The sequence below is a fragment of the Pantherophis guttatus genome, chromosome 7 (assembly GCF_059756535.1).
Source record: "Pantherophis guttatus breed Tessera chromosome 7, ASM5975653v1, whole genome shotgun sequence".
Lineage (NCBI taxonomy): Eukaryota > Metazoa > Chordata > Lepidosauria > Squamata > Colubridae > Pantherophis > Pantherophis guttatus.
Window position 1 is genome coordinate 89,715,424 of NC_142069.1, and position 16,853 is coordinate 89,732,276.

The 16,853-nt window shown below is 44.0% G+C and overlaps 1 protein-coding gene across 4 annotated transcripts in view; it reads right to left on the reverse strand.

Moving 5' to 3' along the window:
- HGF (hepatocyte growth factor) overlaps positions 1 to 16,853 on the reverse strand; it is a 76,127-nt gene that overhangs the window by 39,636 nt on the left and 19,638 nt on the right. For 2 of the 4 annotated variants that reach the window (XM_060694901.2, XM_060694900.2), the window contains exons 2-7: positions 16,144 to 16,306; positions 13,777 to 13,889; positions 12,307 to 12,421; positions 10,441 to 10,568; positions 8,891 to 9,011; positions 2,832 to 2,950 (exon numbers count right to left, since the gene is read on the reverse strand). In XM_060694901.2, coding sequence (XP_060550884.2) covers positions 2,832 to 2,950; positions 8,891 to 9,011; positions 10,441 to 10,568; positions 12,307 to 12,421; positions 13,777 to 13,889; positions 16,144 to 16,306 — 759 coding nt within the window. Of the gene's footprint in view, positions 1 to 2,831; positions 2,951 to 8,890; positions 9,012 to 10,440; positions 10,584 to 12,306; positions 12,422 to 13,776; positions 13,890 to 16,143; positions 16,307 to 16,853 lie in introns of all 4 variants that reach the window. The other 2 variants (XM_060694899.2, XM_060694898.2) reach the window with 1 other exon arrangement.

A 16,853-nucleotide genomic window follows, 5' to 3' on the forward strand; every position in this document is an offset into this window, starting at 1 on the left:
CCAACTCAGTCTGCAACAGGAAGAATTAAAAAAAATAATAATAATAATTCCACCTTGATTCTCAAGAGTTTACAAGATCAACACACTTTTAGGTGAGATCTGTTTTTCTGGAGTTTTAAATGTTTCTCTTTCTCCTCTTCCTCCTCCTCTTCCTCCTCCTTCTCCCTCTCCCTCTCAGGCAGGAGATGAAGAGAACAATGGCTCCTTCACATATTTCCAGAAAAACCCACAGAAAGACGTTCCACAAGGAAATCTCAAGTTGACCAAATATGGCACTGGGAGCAGTGGCAGGATTCAGCCGGTTTGGGAAAACCGGTAGTTAAATTGCTGGCTGGCCCCTCCCCTGCCCGCCCCTTCCAGGAGTCCCCATGCACCCCATTTTGGCTCCCAGGTAAATGCAGGGAGGCCTACTAGGCCCAAAATTGGGCGTGTGTCTGTGGGGGATGCGACACCCCCCGCTGCCCATTTTTGCTCCCAGGAGGTTGTAGGGAGGCCTACTAGGCCCAAAATGGGGTGTGAGGGGGGCACCGCATCTGGTTGGAAAAATTTCCATAACTACCTTATGAATTAACAATTGTACTGTGTTAAAAGCCCATTGGGTTGGTTGAGGCCTCCCAAGTTGGCCTGAAGAGTTTTGATATATGCAGTTTGGCAGTTCTCTTGATCCCTTCCACTCTCTTCCCTCCCCGTAGTCCAATTTAAATCCTGCCTCGGCCTAGCAACTCTACGCATCTGACAGGGTGAACTGAGGCTTATGAAAGATTCTGCCTTTTAATAAGGCTTGTTAGACGGGAAAGGAGCTACCTGAATCCTGATTTTTATTTTTATTTTTATTTTTATATTATTATTATTGTTGTTGTTGTTGTTGTGTTGTTGTTGTTGTTGTTGTTGTTGTTGTTGTTGTTGTTGTTATTATTATTATTATTATTATTATTATTATTATTATTATTATTATTATTATTATTATTATTATTTGGCAATCATAGATTCAAACGGCATTTCTCCTGCAATGAACAGAAACTCTGGAGGTAATTGGACAGGAACTGGACAATTCCAATCATGTGAATTTGATTGTTCTATTCTGGATATGACTCACAGAAGGGAAAAAAATGCAATAAGAATTGTCATCCCAGATTGTGTAACGGAATACAACATTGTAAACGTAGGTTTGGCTCCAACATCAGATTTTTCTCTGCTTGTCTGATTAATTCATGAATGAGCTTTCACTGCAATGTGTCTGCCTGCCTGCCTGCCTGCCATCTATCTATCTATCTATCTATCTATCTATCTATCTATCTATCTATCTATCATCTCTATTTTTCCTACCCTCTCATCTATCTATATCTGTCATTTATCTATGTCTATCAATCATCTATCCAGACATACATCACAGACTGATTAATTCATGAATGAGCTCTCATTGCAGTGGCATCTATCTATCTATCTATCTATCTATCTATCTATCTATCTATCATCTATCTATCTATCTACCTATCATCTATCTATCTATCATCTATCATCTATCTATCTATCATCTATCTATCATCTACCCTCCACCCTCTCTCTCTCATTTATTTCTCCTTCCCTTCCTCTCTTTCATCTATCTATACCTATCTGTCATTTATCTCTCTATCAATCATCTATCCATCCATCCATATCCTGTCTGTTGTCCTTCTTCTTCTTCTTCTTCTTCTTCTTCTTCTTCTTCTTCTTCTTCTTCTTCTTCTTCTTCTTCTTCTTCTTCTTCTTCTCCTTCTCCTTCTCCTTCTCCTTCTCCTTCTCCTCCGCCCCCTCCTCTTTCTCTTCTCCTCCTCCTCCTTCTGGGTGTGGGCACACGCATGCACGCCCCCCCTCCACGTTCCCCCGCTTTTGGCACATGATGGCAAAAAGGTTAGCCATCACTGTTTTAGAAGTTAAAACACTGAGGTACATCGTATCCAGACATCTTATAAAGGCAGCAGATGTTCGTGTTCCCAAGAGAAGTCTTCCAACTTCGGTTTTACATGTTAACAGCTAGCATAAAAATAACACCTGTTAGACAAGGTGTGTAACAATTGCTTCTCAGATTTTTTTTTTGCTACTTCCATAACTTGTTGATAGACGGCATGGGAAAATTCAGCATTTGCTGGACGGATGCAAAGCTGAATCAGGGATCCGGCATACTGGTTTGTTCTATTTTAACCGAATAACAGAGTTGGAAGGGACCTTGGAGGTCATCTAGTCCAACCCCTGCTCAAGCAGGAGACCCTATGCCATTCCAGACAAGTGGCTTTCCAGTTTTCTTCTTAAAAGCCTCCAGCGTTAAAAGTAAAACAATGGACATTGCTCAACGTCTCTGGTTTCTAACATTTGCGTCTAAGTCAAGTTAATAAGTAATCTGTTCCTTGATCTATATACTTTTAAAACTAATAAAATATTTAAAATTAAAAAAAAATTAAAAGCCTCCAGTGATGGAGCATCCACAACTTCTGGAGGAAAGCTGTTTCACTGATTAATTGTTCTCACTGTTAGGAAGTTTCTCCTTAATTCCAGGTTGTTTCTCTCCTTGATGGATTTCCCTCCATTGTTTCCTGTCCTGCCCTCTGGTGCTTTGGAAAATAAGTTGATCTCCTCCTCTTTGTGGCAGCCCCCCAAATACTGGAAGACTTCTGTCATGTCACCCTTAGTGTCAACACAATGTAAACATCACAGAAGATGAGACTTTACAAAATTAAACCTGAGTCAGCATGCAATTCAGCATCGTCCTTATCCCGAGGACATTCTTGACATCTGGACTTTGGAAAAGAAAAGAAACGAAATCTTTCAAGAAAGCAGGCTTATGTTCAACTCACCGCATGTTTTAATTGAGCAAAACTCCCAGGGGGTGTTTGGGTCAAGGGTGTAACACCATGGCCTCGGTTTACCATCCGGATTTCGGCAATAGTTATCATCAAAGCCTTTGTCGGGGTATCTGCAAACCACACCAACGAGCATGTTAACTGAGACAGCTGCCAGGAGAAGACAAGCAGATACAAGATACATTCCCCCCCCAATGACCCCCAACCCAGAGAAGAATACAATCCCAATGACCCCCAACTCGTAGAAGAATAGATACAATCCCAATGACCCCCAACCCACAGAATAGATATATTCCCACCCAATGACCCCAACTCAGAGAAGAATAGCTACAATCACCCCAATGACTCCCAACTTAGAGAAGAATACATTCCCCCCAATGACCCCCAACCCCAAGAGGAATAGATACATTCCCCAATGACCCCCCCAACCCAGACATGAATAGATACAATGCCCCAAATAACCCCCCACCTCAGAATAGATACATTCCCCCAATGACCCCCAACCCAGAGAAGAATAGATACAATTTCCCCCCAAAGACCCCCAACCCAGAGAAGAATAGATACAATTTCCCCCCAATGACCCCCCAACTCATAGAAGAATATATTCCTCCAAAGACCCCCAACCCAGAACCCAGAGAAGAATAGATACAATCTCCCCAACAACTCCCAACTCACAGAAGAATAGATATAATCCCCTCCAATGACCCCCAACCCAAAGAGGAATAGATACATTCCCCAATGACCCCCAACCCAAAGAGGATCGATACATTCCCCAATGACCCCCAACCCAAAGGGGAATAGATACATTCCTCAATGACCCCCCCAACTCAGACATGAATAGATACATTCCCCAATGACCCCCAACCCAAAGAGGAATAGATACATTCCCCAATGACCCTCCCAACCCAAAGAGGAATAGATACATTCCCCAATGACCCCCAACCCAGACATGAATAGATACAATCCCAATAACCCCCAACTCAGAGTAGATACAATCCCCCCCCAATGACCCCCAACTCAGAGAAGAGTCCAAACACGTGAGCTATTGAACGACTAGGGAAACAGGAGGTTTATGGTCACGAAGAGATCCCTCAGCAGAAATCCTATCTTGACTAAAGGACCTCTTTCGATAGGCTGTAGACCATCCGGGGCGAGGTCAATCTGCTAATTGGGTCATTTCTCCCCATTAGGGTCCATTCCGTGACACACTAGCCTTAATTGGCATCCTTCCGATGGCCCAATTAAGTGCGAGCAATGTAAACATTTTCACGGGATGGCAGGCTCCTTAAACAAAAGGGATTCTTTAGTTCAACAGCCCTGGGTTCAAAGCTATGTTCAACAAACCCAAGTTCTATTTTCAGGAGCCAGCGTATTTCGAGGTCATGCCCTCATTTCCAGTCACTGTAGGGAACAAGTCAAGAAGAAATTAAATTTCCCTTTGCCCTCCTGTATCTTGTTAGGGTCATTTTTTCCCCCGCTCCCTGCTTCTAATTAATCTCCATACCCTTTCCTTAATTATTTGTGAAGGAAATCAAGAGGTGGTGGACTTACAAGCTTCTTGGATGAATAGCTTTCCATTATTCATTTAGAACTCCTTGTCTGTTGGTTTTAAGTTTATTATTTCTAGTCTCCTGGCAGGGGAAGGTTAGATTAAATTTAAAGGAAGACACAATGCAACTATCTTTGAGTGGAGGCCTTTTAAGAATTTCTATCGATGTGGTCCTTACCGAAAGATTAAAACCCCTAATTTACAATTAGCCTACTGGAGAAAGTTCTTTTTATCCTCAAAAAAATATCTCTTCCTCAAACTTATTTGATCACTGCAGAATTCTGTTCCTTTTAAGAGACGAAGCTCAACGTGATTATGATGTCCTTGCAACCAAACCAGAAGGAGATGGCTTCCACTGATTGGAACTCTGTGGAACGTCTTGCCCACCAGATGTTGTGGGTGCTCCATCACTGAAGGTTTCTAAGAGATTGGACAACCATTTGTCCAGAATTGTATAGGAGTCGTCGTCTTCTTCTTCTTCTTCTTCTTCTTCTTCTTCTTCTTCTTCTTCTTCTTCTTCTTCTTCTTCTTCTTCTTCTTCTTCTTCTTCTTCTTCTTCTTCCTCTTCTTCTTCCTCTTCCTCTTCCTCTTCCTCTTCCTCTTCCTCTTCCTCTTCCTCTTCCTCTTCCTCTTTCTCTTTCTCTTTCTTCTTCTTCTTCTTCTTCTTCTTCTTATTATTATTATTATTATTATTATTATTATTATTATTATTATTATTATTTCAATTTATATACCACCCTTCTCCTATTGGACTCAGGGCGGTGCACAGCCAAGGATAAAAAAACGCACCAATACAAAATTTAAAATCAATTAAAAGAATTATACAACTTTGGCCCACAATTTAAAACAATCCAATTAAAACCCAATTTACACTTAAAAACTAAAAAGCTAAAAGAGCTAAAAAGAGCTTAAAAAAAGGGGGGGTTTCACGCCAGCCCTGCTTGATGGAAAATTGAGCAACGGATTGGACTAGGAGACCTCCAAAGTCCCTTCCAACTCTATTATTCTCTGTGTTCTATTCCTGCTTTGGGTAGGGGGGTTGACTATTAGATCTCCAAGGTCTCTTCCAGCCCTAGGACTCTATGATTCTTTTCTCCGAGGACTTTTAAGCAACGAAAACATCTGTTTTTATCCAAATCTGCAGATCCCTGTGACATCACCAACAGATCTAAGAGGGCCCAATGGCAATGCACAACCCAGTTCCGCCTGCCCAGCTGCGTCCTCGGTGATATTTTTTCCCCCAATCTCTTCCCGCAGATTATTCTTCCCTGATGTAATCTGGCAAATTCTATTTAAAGACTTTGGGGTTCGGCAGCAAAGCTTTCATAGGAGGTGTTGGGTTTTTTTGTTTTTTTTTTTAAAAAAATCAGCCTGCTAAAAGTCAGTCCTGCTCAGCCACTGGGGTTGAGGGTCAGCAATTCTTTGCCCTGGGGGGTCCTCGGTGCCCTCTGAGCTTGGTTGTTTTTCTTGCAGATGTTTAGCTACCCAAACACTAGGAAGCATCCACGGTGCTGATGGTGCTAGCACTGATGAAGTTGCCTAGTTGGGTCATGAAACATTTGCAAGACAACTACCAAGCTCAGAGAGCATCAAGGATACCACAGTCGTCGTCTTCTTCCCCCTTCCTCTTCCTCCTCCTCCTCCCCTCCTCCTTCTATCTCCTCCTTCTCCTCTCCACAAACCCCACTCCCTTCTAGAACTGATGATGTTCCCTAGATGGGTCAGGAAACATCTGCAAGAAAATATTCAAGCTCAGAGAGCACCAAGGACCCCCCCCCCCGGTCATCCTCCTGCTCCTCCCCCTCCTCTTCTTCTTCCTCCTCTTCCTCTTCCTCCTCCTCCTATCTCCTCCTCCTCTTCCTGCTCCTCCTCTTCCTCCTATCTCCTCCTCTTCCTCTTGTCCTATCTCCTCCCCCTCCTCCTCCTCTCCACAAACCCCACTCCCTTCTAGAACTGATGATGTTACCTAGATGGGTCAGGAAATATCTGCAAAAAAACAACCAACCTCAGAGAACACCAAGGATCCCACAGTTGTCCTCCTCCCCTTCCTCCTCCTGCCTCTCCTCCTCCTCCTCCTCTCCACAAACCCCACTCCCTTCTAGAACAGATGATATTACCTAGATGGGTCAGGAAACATCTGCAAGAAAATATTCAAGCTCAGAGAGCACCAAGGACACCAGTTGTCTTCCTGCTCTTCCTCTTCTTCTTCCTCCTCTTCCTCTTCCTCTTCCCTCTCCTCCTATCTCCTCCTCCTCTTCCTCCTCCTCCTCTTCCTCCTCTGCTTTCTCTTCCTCCTATCTCCTCCTCAACCTCTTGTCCTATCTCCTCCTCCTCCTCCTCTCCACAAACCTCACTCCCTTCTAGAACTGATGATGTTACCTAGATGGATCATGAAATATCTGCAAGAAAACAACCAACTTCAGAGAGCACCAAGGATCCCACAGTTGTCCTCCTCCCCTTCCTCCTCCTGCCTCTCCTCCTCCTTCTCCTCTCCACAAACCCCACTCCCCTTCTAGAACTGATGACATTACCTAGTTGGGTCATGAAACTTCTGCAAGAATACATCCAAGCTCAGAAAGCACCAAGGAGCCCTAACTTCTAGCCTTCCTACACTATCGCTGGATCTCACTTTGGCCTTCAGGCAAATAGAAGACGGAGAATTTAGCCATTCTTGAAAACCCGTTCTGCTTTTGAAGTAGATCGGGAAGAAGTAAATAAAAAATTAAATAGAGATTATCCCATTTGGCCGGAACTTCTTGTAACTTTCATAAGCAGAGAACCCAACATTTGACAAGATGAAAGTTGAAGTATTTCTACAGAGATTTATATAGAAAGTTAAGATCATTAATAATGAGAGTTATTTCGGTATCTCTGATAAAGTGGCTTCTTTCAAGTTAATTTTAAACTCTCCTTCCCGAACCTGTCTGCGAATGCCCTCTTTCCCTTTATTTTATTAAAATTCCAGCTATCTGAATAATAATTTGCCTTCCTTGCCTTTAATGAGGCTCTTCGTGGGTGCCAGCTTAAAAGAGATTTCTTTCTGGCGGTATAATTAATATTAACTGAAAATCTTTTTTTAAGGTGGAGGTGCCCGTCTCAAATTCTCTTCAGAGAAAATGGCAACAGATAAAATTCAGCACGGGGTGGAGTTTCTAGACTTTATGAGATGAGATGAATCAATTAATAAAATAACTATAAGGGATGATCATTAGCTTGGGCTCATCTTTGACAGATGGAAATGTATGTAGAGATTGCAACAGCCTTTTCGGAGAACTTTACCAAACAAGGGGTCCTTGGTATTCTCTGAGCTTAGTTGGTTTCTTGCAGATGTTTCATGACCCAACTAGTTAACATCATCAGTGTGTTGTGACTCCGTCCTCCGAGCCTATCTTATCGGAGGAAGAAGGCTCCGAACATGAAGGAGAGGAGACGGCCAGGCCTCCCTCTCCAGGACCCTCCTCTCTGGCAATGCCTCAGGTGTTTCCCGAAGGAGAAGAGATTGGCCAGGAGCCAGGTGTTTCGGATAGTGACGAAGAAACATTGTAGTTGGACCCACGCCAGCGTCGGAGAGACAAGCGTGAGCAGCAGAAAAGGAGGCGTGCCAGAGATTAAGCTGAGTCACTGGACCACACCCCACAGGCTATAAAAAGGAGTGTGGTGGCCATTCGGACTCTGTGACGGACAAAGTTAATCTCTGGCGAGGCACTTGCACCTTCGGACACAACATCTATTTGCCGTGCATTTAATTACAAACTGGACTATTCAAACTGTGTGTATTTTTGTCTGTGTTATCGGAGTAAAAGCTCTTGGCAGGCAGCCACGGAGTTGCTGCCAAGTTCCTTATCACTGACATTGAGTGTTTGAAGAGTTTATTTAACCCTCGGCTGGCTGGTTGGGTGTGTGCATGGTACGGGGACAGAACACAGTGCTAGAAGGGAGAGGGATGTGCAGAGAGGAGGAGGAGGAGGAGGAAGAGGAAGAGGAGAACTCTGGGATCCTCTGAGCTTGGTGGTTTCTTGCAGACGTTTCATTACCCAATTAGGTAACATCATCAGTGCTAGTCACTAGTCATATTAGTACTGATGATATTACCCAGTTTGGGTAACGAAACATCTGTGAAAAAAAACACCAAGCTCAGAGAGCACCAAGGACCCTGCATTTCAAACCTGAGCTACAAATATTCTCCTTTATTGGAGAATATTTACAAAAATAAGTGGCACCTGTACAAAAATAATCAATAAGCTTTACAAAATAATATTTCTGGTCCAATTCCTCCACCTATTTGTTCTCCTGGCAAAAGTCCATTTCTTAGGGTGGTTTCAAGCTTCACTTGGGGAATGGTACCAGTCTGTGGAGCTATATTTAGCTAAAGAAATAATAAAGATGGAGCTTGTGCTCTTTGGTACGCCATTGCTTTAATTTCCTAAAAATGCCTAGGTGCAAAAATTGAACGTCATTCTGTTTTACACATGTATCAAAATGGGGAAAGAATTAGCATTTTTACTTCTCTGGACGAAAAGGATGTCTATGTGGTCTCTGAAGGTCCCAACGTTGACATTCTTTGCCAGTTTCGGTATGATCCATTGGACCTCTGTAGCCTTCTCCATTGCATGTCATGCACTCAACTGAAAAGCAGAAAATCAACAATCTCACTAAGATGATTGGGAAGGGAAGGGAGGACAGAAGGGAAGGGATGGAAGGGATGGAGAAGGGGAAGAGGAAGAGGAAGGGAGGAAGGAGAAAGAGAGAGAAGGAAGGGAAGGGAAGGTGGAGGGAGGGAGGGAGGGAAGGGAAGGTGGAGGGAGGGAGGGAGGAAGGAAGGGGAAGGAGACATAAGGAAGAAAAGACAAGGAAAGAGAGAGGGAAGGAAGGAAGGGAAGGAAAGAAAGAGGGAAGGAAAGAGAGAGGGAAGGAAGGGAAAGGAAGGTGGAGGGAGGGAGGGAGGAAGGAAGGAAGGGGAAGGGGACACAAGGAAGAAAAGACAAGGAAGGAGAGAGGGAAGGAAGGAAGGGAAGGAAAGAGACAGGGAAGGAAAGAGAGGGATGGAAGAAAGGGAAAGGAAGGTGAAGGAAGGGAGGGAGGGAGGGGAAGAAGAGACAGGGAAGGTGAAGGAAAGAGAGAGAGGGAAGGAAGGGAAGGTGGAGGGAAGGGAAGGTGGAGGAAGGAAGGAAGGAAGGGGAAGAAGAGACAAGGAACGAACGGAAGGAAGGAGAGAGAGAGGGAAGGAAGGGAAGGGAAGGTGGAGAGAGGGAAGGGAAGGTGGAGGAAGGAAGGAAGGAAGGAAGGAAGGAAGGAAGGAAGGAAGGAAGGAAGGAAGGAAGGAAGGAAGGGGAAGGAGACACAAGGAAGAAAAGTCAAGGAAGGAGAGAGGGAAGGAGGGAAGGGAAGGAAAGAGAGGGAAGGAAAGAGAGGGATGGAAGGAAGGGAAAGGAAGGTGGAGGAAGGGAGGGAGGGAGGAAAGAGAGAGGGATAGAATGAAGGGAAAGGAAGGTGGAGGAAGGAAGGAAGGAAGGGGAAGAAGAGACAAGGAAGGAAGGGAAGGAAGGAGAGAGAGAGGGAAGGAAGGAAGGAAGGAAGGAAGGAAGGAAGGAAGGAAGGGGAAGGAGACACAAGGAAGAAAAGACGAGGAAGGAGAGAGGGACGGAAGGGAAGGTGGTTTTATATATATTTTAGAAAAGAGCTCCCAATTTTGAATATCAGTCCCACTGCTCCAAAATACTGGTGCTTTATTATCAACCTATTTTCTGTGAGTTCTCACTCCTCTTTTGCTTCCAGAAAAGATGGGAGAAGCAAAAGAAACTGAACACCGGGTCTGTTCCTTATTAGTGTTATAAACCTACTATTCAATTCTGCAATGTAATTTTTTAAAACACACACACACACACACACGAAATGATTACGGGGGTTGTAGTGATGCAGGAAAGAAAACCTCAAAGCGCAATGGGAGGAGTAACCGCTGACCTAATGTTCGTGACACTCAGCATGTTCCCCCCCCCCGATGCCAACCGTCATCCCCGATCTGAAGTTAGGCGATCCCAACCGCCTGAGCCTTACCTTCCGAGCAGAGAGGGATCTTGCAGGCTTCGTGGCGTGTTTTGGGATCGCTGGTAAAACACCAAGGGCCCCCTTCCTCTCCTCGTGGATTCCGGCAGTAGTTTCTCTGAAGATCTTTACCTCGATAGCTCGAAGGTAAAAAGCTAGTTTTAAAATGATAATCATTACGGTATAAGGGCATGCACATTTGGCTCTCAAGCTCCCCAACTTCACGAATTAAACCGTCTGACTGAGGGCTTCCTTGACCCATATAGTTTAATTAGTTTATAACTTTTACTGTCCTATTTTTTATTGTGAGCGCACTGGCCCACGTTAAAAATGAAAATCCATTGCCTGCTCTCAAGAGAAAGTATATATCTACCCAAACACATTCATAATTATGGGATATTTTAAAATTTAGCCAAATTGTTTAATCCGTTTTAATCTATTTTAAATTTTGTATCTCTGTGTTTTATTTCTTGGCTGTTCACCGCCCTGAGTCCTTCGGGAGAAGGGCGGTATAGAAATTTAATAAAATAAATAAAATAAAATAAATAACACACATATACCATGCTTTATACATACATAAATATATACCTTCACCCATATCTATCTCTATATCATCATCTTCTTTTAACAATCCCATAATCCCTTGCGGGGTAGAGTCTGGGCAACTGAATGGAGCTGAGTGTTTCCTGGCCAGATGCCCTTCCTGTCGCCAATGCGGAGTTTTGTTCAGCTGATATATTCTCATTGTGCCCAGAGAGAGAAATATCTGCCTCTACCTAGGATCGAACTCACAGCCTCCTGATTGTGAGGCGAGAACTCCATCTCTAAGCTACTGCACCACTCTGTTGTTCTAACTTCAATGAATGGTTTAAGTCAAGGACTTCCTGTACATTCCTGTTCTCATACCAGGGGTGGGTTCTAATTTTTTTTACTACCGGTTCTGTGGGCGTGGCTTATTTTGTGGGTGTGGCTTGATGGTCATGTGACAATTCTTTAGGATTTAGCAGAGGTACTGGTCTACCACGCTTTTAACTGCTTGCAGAGCTGTACCGATCTACCCATTTATTTTTTGCAGGCACTAATCTACTCATGTATTTTTGCAGGCACTGGTCTACTCACATATTTTTGCAGGCACTGATCTACTCATGTATTTTTGCAGGCACTGGTCTACTCACATATTTTTACAGGCACTGATCTACTCATGTATTTTTGCAGGCACTGGTCTACTCATTTTTACAGGCACTGATCTACTCATGTATTTTTGCAGGCACTGGTCTACTCATATATTTTTACAGGCACTGATCTACTCATGTATTTTTGCAGGCACTGGTCTACCCATTTATTTTTACAGGCACTGATCTACTCATTTATTTTTGGAGGCACCGGTCTACCACCAAACTGCCTTTTACCACTGATCAGCTGTAGGGCGGCCCTTTGAAGCCCCACGGCAAGAGTTTAAACAGTTTTTCCTTATAGCCGATCAGCTGGGACTTGGGAGGCAGCAATAGATTGGGGGTGAGGCCAAATAAAAGGTAAGAATAATGCAGGGGGTGGGGGGGCGAGGGGGGCAGAACCGATTCGGTGACGTCATATCGTCACCGCTACCGGCTCAGCGGAACCGGGTGGAACTGGGAGGAATCCACCGTCTCATACCATGAAACACGTTTTGGTCAGCTCCTCAAAACTCCTCTATGACACTTCAACACACCCACAGAGGAATGGAAAAAGGAAGAAGATGGCAGCCATCAAGGGATGACTCTCTTGACTTTTTTACAGACATCCTCCCTGCAGAGACCTAGGCTCATACGCCATGGATTTGGCTATTCGGAGAACCACCATTGTTGGAAAAGGCAAAAGGGCTGATCCCACCAACCTTACCTGTGTTCGTGAGGGATGGTCGAATTCCAGGCTTGGCATTCGATCCCGCTTCTTGTGACCGATACGTTTCCCTTGTACGTCGCTCCTTTCCCAATGATGCAATTTCGAACGTAGTCTGTGAGAATCAACGAAACGAAGGCCAAAAGGAAGTGAACGTTTTCTGAAGAGCAGGCCTGCAAACGTAGCAGGTGATCGAGGCCTTGGAAGGTCTGTTTCAATCAATTTCTGATGAAATGTTTGCAAGAAAAGAACCAAGAGAACACCAAGGACGCCACAGTCGTCGTCCTCTCTCCTCTTTCTTTCTTCCTCCCTCCTCTTCTCTCTCCTCCCCCCTCCTCTTCCTCCTCTCTCCTCTTTCTTCCTCCTTTTCCTCCCTCCCTCTTCTCTTCTCTCTCCTTCTCCTCCCCTCCTCTTCCTCTCCTTTCTTCCTCCTTTTCTTCCCTCCCTCTTCTCTCTTCTTCTCCTCTCTCCTTCTCCTCCTCGTCTTCCTCCTCTCTCCTCTTTCTTTCTCTTCCTCTTCCTCCTCTTCCTCCCTCCGTCTTCTCTCCTCCTCCTCCTCGTCTTCCTCCTCTCTCCTCTTTCTTTCTCTTTCTCTTCCTCTTCCTCCTCTTCCTCCCTCCGTCTTCTCTCCTCCTCCTCCTCGTCTTCCTCCTCTCTCCTCTTTCTTTCTCTTCCTCTTCCTCTTCCTCCTCTTCCTCCCTCCGTCTTCTCTCCTCCCCCTCCTCTCTCCCTCCTCTCTCCCCTTTCTTTCTCTTTCTCTTCCTCTTCCTCCTCTTCCTCCCTCCATCTTCTCTCCTCTCTCCTCTCCTCTTCTTCCTTTCTCCTTTCTTCTTCCTTTTTTTCCCTCCCTCTTCTCTCTCCTTCTCCTCCCCTCTTCATCCTCTCTCCTCTTTCTTTCTCTTTCTCTTCCTCCTCTTCCTCCCTCTGTCTTCTCTCCTCCCCCTCCTCTCTCCCTCCTTTCTTTCTCTTTCTCTTCCTCTTCCTCCTCTTCCTCCCTCCATCTTCTCTCCTCCTGTTCCTCCTCTCCCCTCTCTCCTCTTTCTTCCTCCTCCTCTCTCCTCCTCTTCCTCCCTCCCTCTTCTCTCCTCCGCTCCTCCTCTTCCTCCTCTCTCCTATTTCCTTCTCCTCTCTCCTCCTCCTCTTCCTCTTCTCACTGAAAATGTTACCAAGGTAGAGAAGGAAACATCTGCAAGAAAACAACCAAGCTTAGAGAAGCACCAAGGACCCCACACAGTTCAACCCTGAGCAACCAATATTCTCTTCTAATGGTGGAATGAAATAAGCATCAGTGAGAACAAGGAATAGCCTCATCCCTCTTCCACTTTATCCATAACCCACAGTCCCACCTGCTTTGCATAATCACATGAAACTCTTCTCCAATAACAACAACAACAACAACAACAACAACAACAACAACAAAAATAGTCTTAGCTCTGTAGCATGGCTCATCCAAGTTAGCCACTTACGTACCTTTCTTTTCATAGAGAAGGAACGCAGTGTCATGTTTCTTCCTGGCTCCATTTTCTAGGCTAGTAAAAGATAACCAATGGCAACGTTTGGCTGTTTTGTCAAATGCGAAAGCCCTGGATAGAAAATAAAACAAATTGCAGAGTTAACTTCTAGAGGATATATGGCTTTCACTATTACTATAACTAGAAGGCCGAAAATCTCAGTCTAGATAAAAGTAATTTAACTTCACGTAAATTTGAATAATTCTTCTTCTTCTTCTTCTTCTTCTTCTTCTTCTTCTTCTTCTTCTTCTTCTTCTTCTTCTTCTTCTTCTTTTCTTCCTCTTCTTCTTCTCCTTCTTCTCCTTCCTCTTCTTCCTCCTCTTCCTCCTCCTCCTCTCTTCTCTCCCTTCTCCTTCTCTGCTTTCCCCTTCTTCCTCTTCTCTTCTCTTCTCTTGTCTTCTCTTCTCTCCTTCTCCTTTCTCCATTCTCCCCTTCTCCCGTTTCTCTCTTCTCAGAGTCCCTTGGGAGTTGGGCGGCATAGAAATGTGATAAATTAAATTAAATTTAATTAATTATTCCACTTTTCTTCTTTTCCTCCTCCTCCTTCTTCCTGTTCTTCTGAAATTATGTAATAATTTTAATTATTTTTTAACTGATGTTTGTCTTTGTGTTTTTAATAGGCTGTACACTGCCCTGAGTCCTTCGGGAGAAGGGCGGTATAGAAATAAAATTATGTATTTATTTATTTTATTTATTTATTCCTCTTCCTTTTCTCTTCCTTTTCTCTTCTTTTCTCCTCTTCTCTCCTTCTTCTCCTCTTCCTCCTTTCTCCCTTTTCCTCCTTCTCCCTCTTCCTCCTCTTCCTCTTGAGTCAAGAAGATTAGCATTTTCATTGAGAGTCAACTTCGGCGCAGACAAATGTAGGATCTTACCAGACCAATAAGATCTTGCTATGTTCAAAATATCTGGAAAGGTTACGGTAGGCCAAGAAGTTTCAGATCCATCATCGCTTTGCTCAGCTGATGATAGCGGCCTAAAGCCTTCTTTCTTTTGAATAAAAGATGTTGCACCTAATAGACTGAGAAAACACAACTTGGAGAATGTAAACAAGCATTTTCTTTGGGCTTCACTCCAGCTGGACCCAGTAGGAAAAACTGTGCTGATGAGAATATAATTTATGAGCAGGGGAGGCCGTAGTGATTTATCATCGGGAGTTTTGACTCTGATTTCAAAAAATGATTACATGGAAAGGAAATGGGTTTTTTTTTTTAAACAAAAAATTAAATTCTGCACAAGAGTAAGCTGTGTGGGAGTAGAAAATGTTACAATAACTGGTAAGAGTCTTATTATCCTTCGCTTCTTCTGAGTCTCAACCAATTAAGTATCAATTACATCACAAACAACTTCTAGATGGAGCCCAGAATCTGTCACACTCAAGAAAGTTGGAGAATCTCAAGCTTTTCAGACACCCCCTCATGAAGTCAATACTATAAGCAGAGAATATTTGTTACTTCCACTGGAATATATATATATATTTTAGGACAAAGCTATAGGCTTTGTTTTCATTTTTAACCGTGAAATGCTTGAAAATCCAACCTTTCCAATATTCCATGCAAGGGAACAAATGTTGCTCTAAGACAGAGGTCTTCAAACTTCAAGCTTTAAGACTTGTGGACTTCAACTTCCAGAATTCTGGCTGGAAAATTCTGGGAGTTGAAGTCCACAAGTCTTAAAGCTGTCAAGTTTGAAGACCCCTGCTCTAAGATCTTGAAATCCCAAGAGTTGTCCCACTCCGCGGGGGAAAAAAAGATAGCTTTGAGGGTGGAAGTTCATTCTCTGACCTTGTGGGTTGGTTTCCAAACATTTCGTTACCAGGCTAGGTAACATATTCAGTGGAGTTTAAGGGAGGTCAGTATCGGTGTTCTTCTGCTTATAAGGACTTCGTGTGGCCAGTAGGTCTTGTGATGGGGGGTCACATCAAGTGAGAATTTAGTGATGGGTCTCATGTGGGTCACGTCAAGTGACGGTTGTGTGATGTGTCTTGCGAGGGGTCAGGTGTGGGTCACATCAAGTAAGGGTCTTGCGATGGGTTAGATGAAGGTCACATCAAGTGAGAACCTAGTTAAAACCAGGAAGTAATGACACCCAGGCGACGATCGCTACCAGATCGCCGAACCACAGGGAAAAATCGCTACCGGATTGGGCGATCCGGTTCGATCCGGGAACATTTCACCCCTGCTTCCTACCATCCTTAACCAGAAGGGACCTCAAAAGAAAATCCAGGTCATATAAACCTCCAGTATTGATTCCCTCCGGCTGCTTCTACCAAAATGCTCTCCTAAAAAGCAGAACCATTAGAGGCCAAAAGAAATGCAATATTCCTTACCTGCAGATGAATAAAAGTCCTTTACTTCGGCTGCATCTCTTGGCACACTGTTCTGTCGTATTTAGCAGCTTCGTTTTCACTTTCAGTGCCTTGTCTATCCTTATTAATGAGGTATCAGAGGTTTTCCGGTAGTCATGGAGTGGGTTTCTTTTCCCTTTGTTTTCTGCAGGAGGAAGCGACAAACACATTCGTCTGTTGCGTCATTCCAAGAAAGTCCACCTGATCAGGACAACTGTATACAGGGAGTCCTCGAGTTACGACCACCACCGAGCCCAAAATTCATGCTGCCAAGTGATACATTTGTTAAGGGAGTTTCGCCCCACTTTACGATTTTCCTTGCCACTGTGATTAAGCGAATCATTGCATTTGTTAAGTGGGTCACTTGCTTGTTAAGTGTTCTGTCCCCAACCACACGCACACACACCAACAGATGTTCAAGAGTTAAAGACCAAACCAGCTGGCAAAATCCTTTTCCTTAAGATAACGGAACTTGGCAACAACCTAGTGGCTGCCTGCCAAGAGTTTAGTATTTACGAAGAGGAGAGATAACTTCTCCCCACTTCTGATACATCAAAAGAAACAGCTCAATAATTACGGAGTTAATCAAGTCCAGAGATAATCCAGCTAAGTCTTATAGCAAAAGTCCGGCAATCCAGAATGGCATGGAAGCTTTCAGCTTTATTCGTCACAAGGTTGAGTGGCCACCACAC